At 39.5% G+C, this 11,489-nt stretch overlaps 1 protein-coding gene across 1 annotated transcript; it reads right to left on the bottom strand.

Moving 5' to 3' along the window:
- Positions 1 to 536: 536 nt before the first annotated feature.
- On the bottom strand, positions 537 to 3,131 carry htr1b (5-hydroxytryptamine (serotonin) receptor 1B). Its single transcript, XM_010734930.3, has one exon. It carries the CDS (start codon positions 2,667 to 2,669, stop codon positions 1,536 to 1,538), a length of 1,134 nt encoding a protein of 377 aa, XP_010733232.3. The 5' UTR covers positions 2,670 to 3,131; the 3' UTR covers positions 537 to 1,535.
- Positions 3,132 to 11,489: the final 8,358 nt, after the last annotated feature.

Here is an 11,489-nt window from a genome sequence, read left to right as displayed (position 1 = left end):
TGTCTGCCTGCTCAGGTGCACTCATCTGTCATGCATGATGAGCCATAAACAAATTAATGTATGGAAAGCCAAAGGCTGTGTGTGTGTGTTGACAACATAAGTGGTCCTTTCTGTGTGTGTGGAGTACACTAGAGGAGCATCGCTCACTGTCAGCCTTCATGACTTACACAGATCATGTCTTCCTCCGCCTGCAGGAAGGCAGCAAAGCGACGGAAAGGGCAGGAAGACGGCAGAAAGTTCAGACCTTAGTGAGAATCTCATCCTCATCCTGTCATTAGAGAGAGACAGCACATTCATCTAAATTGTTTAATCCTCTGCCACGTCTGTGAGTGCCTCAAGAGGTTGCTGGATTTGACATCATGATACGCTGTTGCCTATAATCTAATCTCTCGTTGCATTTCATTGTAACAGCAGCGATAAAACATGCAGATTGTCTGTGCTGCAACAATGTAAGAATGTTTACTCCAGATTTTGGAAGAATCTTGATTTATATGAACACTCTCACTCACAGAATGACTGTGCCAAACAAATACTTTAAAGCCTTTATTACATCTCTGAATGGGAACAGATAAATTCCGAGAACATCATACCTTTATTTCACATAACGCTGATAAATCCTCAGCATTATTTTCCATAGCTCTGCAGTCTACTTCTCTTCTATTCAACTCAGTCTCTTTAGCCATGAGATGGCAAACCATTTCACACATAACATACTGTAGATACAGATTTGATGTAGCAGCAAACAGACCAACACGCACACGCACACACACACACACACACACACACACAGTAAAACAAGGTGCTGTTTGTTCTGTGAAATTAAACTTATGATCAGCTTTCAGCTCTGCTGGGTAAATATCAGCTACAGTTTCTTTGTTTGACATTGATATGAATCTTTTCTTTCCTTTTTTTTTCAGCTGTATGAGTGTGCCTTCATGAATAAAAAAAGATAACCATACAGGGTAGCAGCAAGCTCATAATAAAAAATATACTATACTACTGTTATCTTTTCTCAGAATACATTGTTGAGTTTTAAAAATAAAATTATATTTATACACATAATGCAAAAAAGAATCCACAGTTTTATATTTTCGATGTCAGATGTTTGTGATCTCTGATGCTTATATTCATAATAATAGTCACTCGTTGCATGGTAATAAACGTGTTGTGCGTTGCTTTAATATACTGTACCATCAAAAAAAAAAGACTCCATAGAGAATACTAACAACCCATCGATGAATTTCTCCAATAAAAAAAGAAAGATTTTTGCTTTGTATTGTGCTGAGCTTTAAATCCATGGACCTTATGTGGAACAGGTTCAGTCCAGGTTTTCTTTTTAGTTTATAAAAACATTTTAAATCTCCATTCTGGACCAAATGTCTTCTGCATGCACAACTTATAATGTCTGTAAGTCCCAGCAATTATATTGTTTATGGTGTTCTTACTATTTTATATTCTCGTACATCTTTTTAGAACTTGATATCCAAAAATAAATACATCAGTAAGTCCCTCTTGGAGACTAAATGGACACTCGTTCATGACCTGCAGCATCTGAAGCGCACAAGTTTATGGAAAGCTTTTTTGAAGTCCTCGTTGGACATGGTGTATATGATCGGGTTGATGAGGGAGTTCAGATATCCCAACCAGGTGAAAAAGTCAAATAACTCGGGGTTAAAACATGTGTCACATGTGGCCACCACTAATGTGTAAATAAAAAATGGCAACCAGCAAACAATATACGCGCCGAGGATTATCCCCAAAGTCTTTGTCGCTTTTCTTTCTCTGGCTGCTGAAATGCGTTTTTTCTCCAAAAGCGCGTCCGACACCGTCACTTTCACCTGGTTCTCGCTTGTTGAGGACCCGGTGTCGCTAGATTGGGTGTCGTGCCTCCCGCACTGCAGAGAGGTTGTGGACGCCACGGATCCAGGGGAGTTGGTGACCAGGTGCGCCGAGGTGAGTCTCTTCCCCACCTTCTTGGGGGACTGCTTCAGGATCCGTTTCCGAGCCTCGACGTATATCCGTCCGTACAGTACAATAAGCAGCAAAGTGGGGATGTAGAAAGCCCCAAAGGTCGAGTAGATGGTGTAGAAGATATGATCCGTGTTGACGCTGCAGCTGGTCAGCTCCTCCGCCTTCACTTGCCTCCAGAAGAGAGGAGGCAGGGAGATGGAGATGGCGATGACCCAGGCTGTGGCCACCATCCCGGCCGCGCGTCCCATCGTGCGCTTTTTGGAGTACTCCACCGCGTCCGTGATGGCCCAGTACCTATCCAAAGCAATTACGCACAGATGGAGGATAGACGCCGTGCAACACGTTATGTCCGAGGAGAGCCAAATGTCGCACACGATTTGCCCCAACGTCCAGGTGTGGATGACCGTGTACAGGACGCAGATGGGCATCACCAGAATGGACACCAGGAGGTCGGTGATGGCCAGAGAGGCGATTAGAAAGTTCGCAGGAGTTTGCAGTTTCTTCGACTGGGAGATTGTTGCAATGACGAACGCATTGGATAAAGTGGTGGCGAGTGTTATAACGGAGAGAATCACCGCCAGACTGATCTGATAGACGAGACTATCTGCGCTGACATCCACAGTGGATGAATCTGTAACAAAACTGTCGTTTGTGGTGTTCACCGGCTGAGTTGGCTCGACTTGACCGGAGCTCTCCATAACTTTTAATCACTTTTTGTCATATTTTATGTCACCCTCTGATATGTCTGACATTTAAGGTGCCCTTTCTCTTGATGGACGTCGCCTTATCCGTGCCATACGGTCAGATAACTGACACAATCAGCCTGAAATATAAAAATGAATTCCTTCCTTCCTCATTTTCTTCTGTTTCAATGTGCAGGTGCCAAAATATGGAAGCAAGTATCCATTCTCCACTGCTCAGACCTTTCCGTTTTGTAGCCATAAAAGCTTCCTAACTGTTGTGCACAACATATAAGACAGAAAAAAAAGGTTGGTGCGTAAATGATGAGTGGTGCGTCCTGATGTCCCAACATCTGGGAAGATGTCACAGATAATCCGCATGTAGGACAGAAGTTCTCCAGAGCTGCGTCTCCTCAGGCCCCCTGTGGTTGAATGGTGAGCCAACCCAAAGTCTCAGTTTTATACAGACTCTGACATCAAACAAGCACCACTGATCACAGCCTTGTGTTTTCTCTCTCTCGATGAAGAGTGGGCTATCTGCTGGGTCATAGTGCCCAGTGTTTCTCATTTGTGACATATTATTCACCTTAAGGATTTGAGTTGAAAAAATACCTTCTTTTATATAAATGCAAAAAAGTCACTTACCATACTGGTTATAAGTCACAATTTATAAAGGTTAACCTGTAACTTATTAATTGTACCAATGATTTTTATTATAAACAACTGAGAAGAGCAACTTTTGGTTGTGAAAAATCTCAGTTACTAAAGTCATTTATAAGTCCTTATAAAGTGTCAAAGGTTTCTGTGGTTATAAATGTTAATAAAGCAATAAAAAAGGATAATAAACACCCATATGCATTTACTGTGTCACATGCCTTTGCTCTAAAGCCACACGCTGTAACACATCTACCATAAAATAACAGATTTTAAATCGTGTTCATGCTACATTAACTTGTAATCAGGTGAACGGTGTCATTCCCATTCTGCACCCCGTACATCTGCTCTTGCACTATGTAACTTTGCACTAACTGTAGCTGCTGTTAGGTGTTTAGCACCGCAGGGAAGAGGAGGTTTTCAGGTGTGGTGTAATGCAGACTGGGAGTGGAGCTGGTGTAGTGCTAGAACTGGAGCTGGCAATAAAACTGCAGGAAAACAATGACAGAGACTCAAAAGGGGCTGACTTTTAGTCATTGGTGAGAGCTTGGTGAAATAAAAGGCTGAAAGACGCCCAGCTAGGCTTCTTGCTGTCGGACTAGTGAGTGAGATTATCTGGCTTCTATGTCTGTTTGATGTTTGGCTGTCAGAAATGTTTCCAACTTGTTTTTGATCATAAGTAATATAGTCATTATAATCATAGCAAATACATGTGTACAACTGTATTCACGACAGTGGTATTGCACTCTGAAAATAAGGACACAAAAATACTGTTTTCTTTTTCTTTAAGTTGTCCTAATAATTGTTATTACACTAGAAACTAGAATGTAGCTACACTAGAATGTAGCTACAACATTTTTACACATCACTTATGTTATTACCTGTTTATACACCAGCCTTCATCTATGAACATCCAGGAGAAGTTACAGTTGTTGAAAAATACATTAACAAACACTTTATTATATATATACTTTGTTATAAACTACTTATGAACGCTAATGAGGGGAGCTTATGACGTGTTGTTGTATTTTCACTGGAGTTCACACAGTTTGTACAATTGTTTGCTTCGGTTCTCATTAAATTAAAGTCAGTACAAAGGAGCGCAGAACATGATGAACCCACAAGAACATATCATAAGGTATGTCATGATCATTGGCGTTAATATGGACATTATCAAGTTTGTCCTTCAGAGCAAACCTGAAGGTGGTTCTGGTGTTTCCAGTGTTGTAATTAAAGCTTCTTTGCTGTTATTAAGCTGCACTGCAGTCCAAGGCTGCATTTACAAATGTTAATTAACGTATTAATAAAAGTGACATTTTTCCCACCTTTAATTAGCTAACAGCAAATGTTAGTAGGTCGAATGTGATTAGAAATGTTAAAAAGTAATTGATGGAAGCTTCCAATAATCTAAGTCTGTAGCTGTAAATGTCAATAAATTGTAGGTATTATTTTAGTCAATGTTACCTGCAGCAATTTTGCAGAAGGTCAGAGGTCGAACTGATGATCTACAAAGCTTAATAAATGAGGGTAAACACCAGCAACAACCCAAACATGTATACCTGCAGCATGAAGTATTTGTAAATGATTAATAAGTGACCTTATAAACCCTTTATAATGCACTATACCCCACACCCTAACATCATGGGAGTTCACACGCAGTGAATCCTGCCATTTCTGGCACGTCTGATGTGTGAAAACAAGTGTCACTGATATTGACTGATTGGGTCAGTGGCAGCTGAGGTTGTGAATCTCTCACTCATCCAGTGTATGATGGCAGTTCTCAAGTTCACCCATTGCCTTCACTGACGCTGCAATAGACCAATAATCTTTTTAAGAGTCTGATCATATTTGTGAAATTTAATTTTTTCTTCTCAGAAATATATAAATTATGCAATTACGCACACACCAAGACGATGTCCATTTTCCAAACTGAGGAACTGAAATGAGTCTGAGTGATGAATTTGCTGTTATATATCTCTTCTCATTTCAAGCTGCCGTAGCAATCAGATCTCACCTTCCACTTTTATTCATTTCTTCATCAGAAACTGATTGAGTTTAAAAATCATACTTTATTGTCACATCTGTGGTTCTCAGCTGGTTTTGTTAACTTCATTTATAGTTTGAAAGTTTTAAGGCAATATGTTCACACACACCATCTTACTTGTGAGTGTAAGGTGATATTATTAGTTATAAAGTTTAAAATTCAAGATATGGATTCAAACACAACTTATTTAGGTGACCAGGATTTAATGCAAAGAAAATGACATGTGTTTAAAGTATACTTAGGGTGGTTAAGAATGTTTATTACCAGGGAGCAGTGCCTACCTGTCTAAACCATACCACTGTCTTTGAACCATAAAAGCTTTCCCTTATCAGGGCTGCAGGGGCCTGAAGTGAATCACAACTGACATTGGGTGAAAGGCAGGGTACACCCTGGACAAGTCCCCAGTTTATCATAGGGCTGATGCATAGAGACAAGCAACAATTTAACTGATTTACCTTGTATGAATTGTAGCTAACAGTTTTCCAGCTGCATACAGTTTGTTTGTTGTTGAATCAGGACCATGGAGAGCTCCTTCTCTTTTTCTCCTCACCTGTAAAGGTGTAAATGCAACACCACATATGCGGCACGACCGCTGTTTGATTTGGAAAAACTTCTATTGAATTGCTTACCTGCTGATTTTAATGAGAAAATGTGTTTTGTTGATTATCTTTGGATACTTTCCAGAACAGCGGCCAATCAAATTTCCTAAAGAGAATAAGATGAATATAAATATAATGTCAGATCAGATCATAGCAGATGCATGTGATACTTTGGTATTTATAGTTATATCCGCTGCAGATAAAGCTTCATTAACAGTGTCTATTATACATATTTTGGGTGAAACATAATTCTTGCATGGAAATATATTAGATATATAATATTTATGTACAGATGTCTCATGTTGTGACCAATCATATGTCATAGCCACATGAGTCTTGTGAACTCATGAGGATGAATTTGACCACACAGAAGGTTTTCTTCCACAAATATGTAGGTCACTAGGTCGTTCTGGGGTCAGTAGGTCATGCATAACCACATGTTCAGGCCACATACGTAGATGCACACTGATGGAAAAAAAAACAAGCTGACATTCATCTTGTGATGAGGATGCGTGTCTAAAACAATGACACATTATGAGGATGTTATTTGCTGATGGGCAAAGGTGCAGAGGTGAAGTCTGTTGCTTTCTATATGAATGAATGAGTCAATGAATGAAGCTCTACGCAAAGAGCATATGTTGAAAAAAGATCACCAACAACCGCCCACATGATATGACACAACAAAACCATAATGTGGCAATTGATAAAGATAAAGATACAATGTGATCAGAGCCTCTGTAGGATGTGATGCCTCTTTTAGTCCTCATCCTGGGGATGCTGTACCTTCACCCTGAAGGTAAACTTGCACATCTGTGTAGCAGAGGGTGCAGAGGCTCTGCTATGACCTAAATAAATCATGGTCTGTCATGAAAGTAATGCTGCAAATTAGTTCACCACTTATCTTGCCACCCACTTCAATGACGCTGTCCAGTTTGCCCCTGTTTACTGAACAAGACTAGACACATGAAAAATGAACAGTATGCACTGTTTGATGCATTGCTTGATGACTAGACATGTAAAGGCATATATGCTGATACATTACAGTAATCTAAACATAAAACTAAGACTTTTATTTTCTACATCAGCATGATTCTTCAGATAAAGGAATATCAAATAATATTTTTTCAACCTAAATAGTTTAATTTAAATATAAAGAATGGAATTATCCCTAAGTATCCACTCAAGTGTTTTTAATCATTGATTTAAAGAAATCCTCCTCCATGATGTACAGACGACATGATCTCAGTGTCCTCGAGGATTTCCACAGCCCTGTTTGCTGGTCATCTGTTAAATTGACCTCTTTGACGTCAATGAAAAAACTTCTGAACAGCCCATTAAAAAGCTAGCAAGAGCGTTTGTGTCAAACAGTTTACCATCGTTTAGAGTTTGATGTTGCATGAAGGTATTTCGCTGAGGTGCAAATTAATGATGCGTTCATATGAGTTTCAACAAATAATCAGTGGCAGGAAAAACGACAGCGGACCGTCAAAGTCTCTCAAAGACTTTTTGTTATTGAGGGTGAACGTAGCTGCAGAATAACGGTATCAAAGGTCTCTTTTCCTTTTACACAAGGGTTAATGTATTTCCTTCATATAATCTTGAGTTTATACCAGCAGTTGTGCATAAAGATATACATTTACAGAGTGTGGTGATGTCTGTCAAACAATTCATCAAATGCCCTTGACCCCTTAAATTACATTAGCAATGTGCTTTTTCTCCATTTCCAGGTAATTAATTATAGTGTTGCAAAAACTGTCATCAACTTTGTTATAAAACATAGTTATTTCGTCACGTTGGACACCCCAAATAGTTAAGTTTTCAGTGAAGTCAACATATATTTCTTCAGTGATTTCTATGACTGTCTTTTTACACTCGAACTCTTCTGCAGACAGTGACAAACAGTTGCTCTGTTTCTGTATCCAAGCTCAGCAGAGAGTATCAGCAGACAGGACTCAGTGAAACAGACCCTCCTGTGAGTTCATGATTGCACCCCTTGACTGACCATGACTGTCTGGCGGGGCAAATACACAAGCACCGGGCACAACACAGCTACCATCACAACCACAAAAACACATGTTCTTCTCTGGTTCACACCCAGATTGAGTTTCTGTTAGGTGGTGTCGTTGCATATTCAGACTTTGAGAGATGTTGCGAGCTGAAAGAAGCTGAAAGAGTGTGGCTAAATTATAGGAAAACACATGCAACACTGTCATATATCATGACATGCTGAATAAAATTATGTCATCCTCGTGTGCTACTTTGTTTTCTAGTTGTAGTTTTTGTGTGGAAAGGCTTCAGTGTGAGTGACCCAGTTCAGTGGTGGCAGCAGCAGCAGCAGCACAGAGCAATTTGTGTAACTGTGTTTCTGTTATCGCCCCTCATCTCTGAACACATTGCAGCACAGCACAGTAGCTGGCTGCATCCAATCTCACACTGGCCGTGAAAGTCCTATTTTTAGTTGTGTAATAAGGTATCCAGCAAGCTTTAAAGTCGATACCGTATGCCACATGCAAGCACGGGATGATCTGGATTTCTTCAAACTTTTTCTTTACAATGTGAGGAATGTTACATGAATATTAAAAATAATCCCCAGATAGTTTTGTTCCACAATAAAATCTTGCACTGACATCTTCTTTTCATAGAAAGTTTTGTGTTAGTTGACATAAATTAGAGATGATAACTAGAGTTTTTCGGCAGCTTACTTGCATTTTAATTCATCCTCTTGAGCTGATTTGGATAATAAATTATTAATCAAAATGATAATTTAGTTGTTTCTGTTCAGTTTTTGTCTGTCTAATACTGGTTGTCTGGCAGGGGAAAATCATCTTTGTTCAACTCCTTTTTTTAGGAAACTGCGTAGGTCAATCTGAGTATGTGAGTTAGTAAACAGATCAACATATTGCCAAGGAGAATAGATGGTGTGGAATATCATCTGTTGTAGGTCTGCAGTACTGTTCAAGATGTCTAAGACTTGTAAAGTATATGTGTGTGTTCCAGGTTGTAAGATTCACATTTCTCTAACACAACTTTGGCAACAAAAACTGCATTACAGCTTAAACCTGCATTAATATGTTTTTGGCCACTTGGGTGCAGTGACGTGTTAGCAAACAGCGGCATTTGGTTCTGGGCAGGTAGCATGCTCTGGGTATACATAGCTGCACGCCTGACTCCTAATATTCACATAACAACTTAACTTAACTTGCATTCATTTGCATTTTCTTTTGCAGATTTTCTAGAAATGTGGTTAAAATCTGGGAAATATTTGGATGAAAAAATAAAGCTAAATGCTCCACTATGTTCCAGCTAGTCACTAACTTTGCAGGTCGCACAGTGGGTTTAACCAGAGCACTAAATTTATGGGCAATAAAACCAAAACAGAAAATGAGCTAAAACTGCAGAGTCACTGTGGATCACATATTTTCACGTCACAATCCTTCGTTCACATCAAAAATTTAGTAGTGCAGCTTCAAAATGATAGCAACAAATCCCAAAGATGAGTGTTTTTATATTACATACGCCTTCTCTGGCTAAAGTTCATGAAGAACACATTTTTGGGGTGACCTTTCAGTTACTGTGAATATCTATTCGTGATAACTGAGAAGAAACTGATACCAAATAGGGCAAACCCAAATCAGGGCAGATCCCTTGTTGTTATGATTAAATCATCTCTCTCCCCCCTACCCAAAACTCCTTATCAAAGTGTTTATGAGACATGGGAGGAATGACTGAGCCGAGCAGCTAGGTCACTCATGTTTGGATCCTAAATGTGTACAGCTGTCGAGCTGTAGGAAGTCTGCATTTAAACAGTGAGGGCAAACTGTTTATATATATATACACATATATATATATTATATATATTGTATGTATATAGTCAGTTTCATGTTATTATAAGAGCTGACATGCATCTGGAGGCTGCATAAAACTGTTTATCATTAATGTCATAATCACATAATGAACTTTATAATATGATATATTAACAGCTTCACTAGCTACAACATTCAAAGTTTTATACATCAGAGTCTGTTAATAGGTGTGATGGTAGGGACTGTTCTCAAAGCGCTCTATATCACATATCTCATTCACCTATTCATAGCATTGACTGCCATGCAAGCAATCATCAGTTTCTGGGCTAACTATTCAAATGCATTCACAAACTGACGGCACAGCACTTCAACACGCAGTCTGAATGGGGGGTCGACAACATTTTGTTAAAATATGTGTGCACATTTAAAATATTCTGCATGCTTTGAACTCTTGTACATTACCTGGCAATTACTTGCACATTCCTGCACACACAGCTCTTTTCATTGTAAAAACGTATTGTACAAAACAATATTTATACTACAACTTTAACTTTCTATAATTAAATACATTTTGTGGGTAATGTTTCTGTACTGCTTAAGTGAAATTTGAATACAGGACCTTTACTTGTAATTGAGTACTTTTACAGTATATAGTGGTACTGCTACTTTTTCTTCAGTACAGGATCTACTTGGTGGAAGAATACTTTCTCCACGACTGTGTTTAATCTGAAGGCTGCATTAAAGCACAATGAAAGAATCAAATATAGGACACATGTTGAGTTGCAGAACCCGTCCCCCTGCCAGGTCTGATGGCATATGCTGCCTTCTGCTTCGCCAGTCATCTCTCGAAGGCCTCCAGCTAAAAATGTATCAGCAGAGATATGGGCTACTATTTACATTCTATCTGATGATCATATAAAGGAGCTGGTGCCACCATGTACGGGGACTGTGCCCTGTTTTTGGAAGTCTCGTGCCCCATTTTTTTGGTAGATCCTCGCCAGGAATATCGTGTGGGTCACTCGAGTAAAGGGACGCTCGCTTGTAGAGCGTTTCACCTCCAAGGAATGAGAGGAGAGGAAGTGAATACTAAAGAGAGGTTAGTTTTTAATTCCCCGGAGAAAAACATGTGACAGGAAGTGGGCTAAGTGCTGGTGATTACTGCTGATTGATAACAGCCCCCACGTTACCGCGGTCAGATTCTTTTGGTTTGAGTGGAAGTGGACGACTCCATTTAGAGACTAAATGCAGTTATGAGTCCTACCAGCATTTTTGAGAGCTGGAACTGGTCCAGAGTTTGAGGAGAAAAAAGCAAGCGTGGAATTGATTTATGAGGCTTAGGCAGGCGGTGATACTGCAGTGATACCATTGTGTCAGTCACTGAGGTTTTCTTGTATAATGCATATCATTCTCTCCTTAAAAATATTCTAACTATAGCATCACAGATGGCCTCATTTTAACAATTAAAGTCAGGTTAACCAGTGGTATAGATTGCAAATATTGTAATTGACATACAATGCTCTGAGATATGAGGACCTAATTATTTGAGTGTGTGAGATGAGACTTGATTTACAGCCTCCTGGAGGTATAGGCCGTCTGATTCAGTGTGTGCCTGTTTGCCAACATGCCATATGTGCGAGGTTTATGTGCTGAAAGTGACAGAGGGTGATAGCGAGAGGAGGCAACCAGTCTAATCTTCAGTGGGCAGACGTGTGCTAATAGCACACATCAGTGCTGGTGT

Source organism: Larimichthys crocea, chromosome XXIV (genome assembly GCF_000972845.2).
Source record: "Larimichthys crocea isolate SSNF chromosome XXIV, L_crocea_2.0, whole genome shotgun sequence".
Classification (NCBI taxonomy): domain Eukaryota; kingdom Metazoa; phylum Chordata; class Actinopteri; family Sciaenidae; genus Larimichthys; species Larimichthys crocea.
Note: the sequence above shows the minus strand (reverse complement) of the source record. Positions and strands in the feature narration are given on the sequence as shown.

Excerpts from the sequence above, each read along its gene's own strand:
- htr1b (XM_010734930.3), bottom strand. The coding sequence starts at position 2,669 with ATGGAGAGCTCCGGTCAAGTCGAGCCAACTCAGCCGGTGAACACCACA.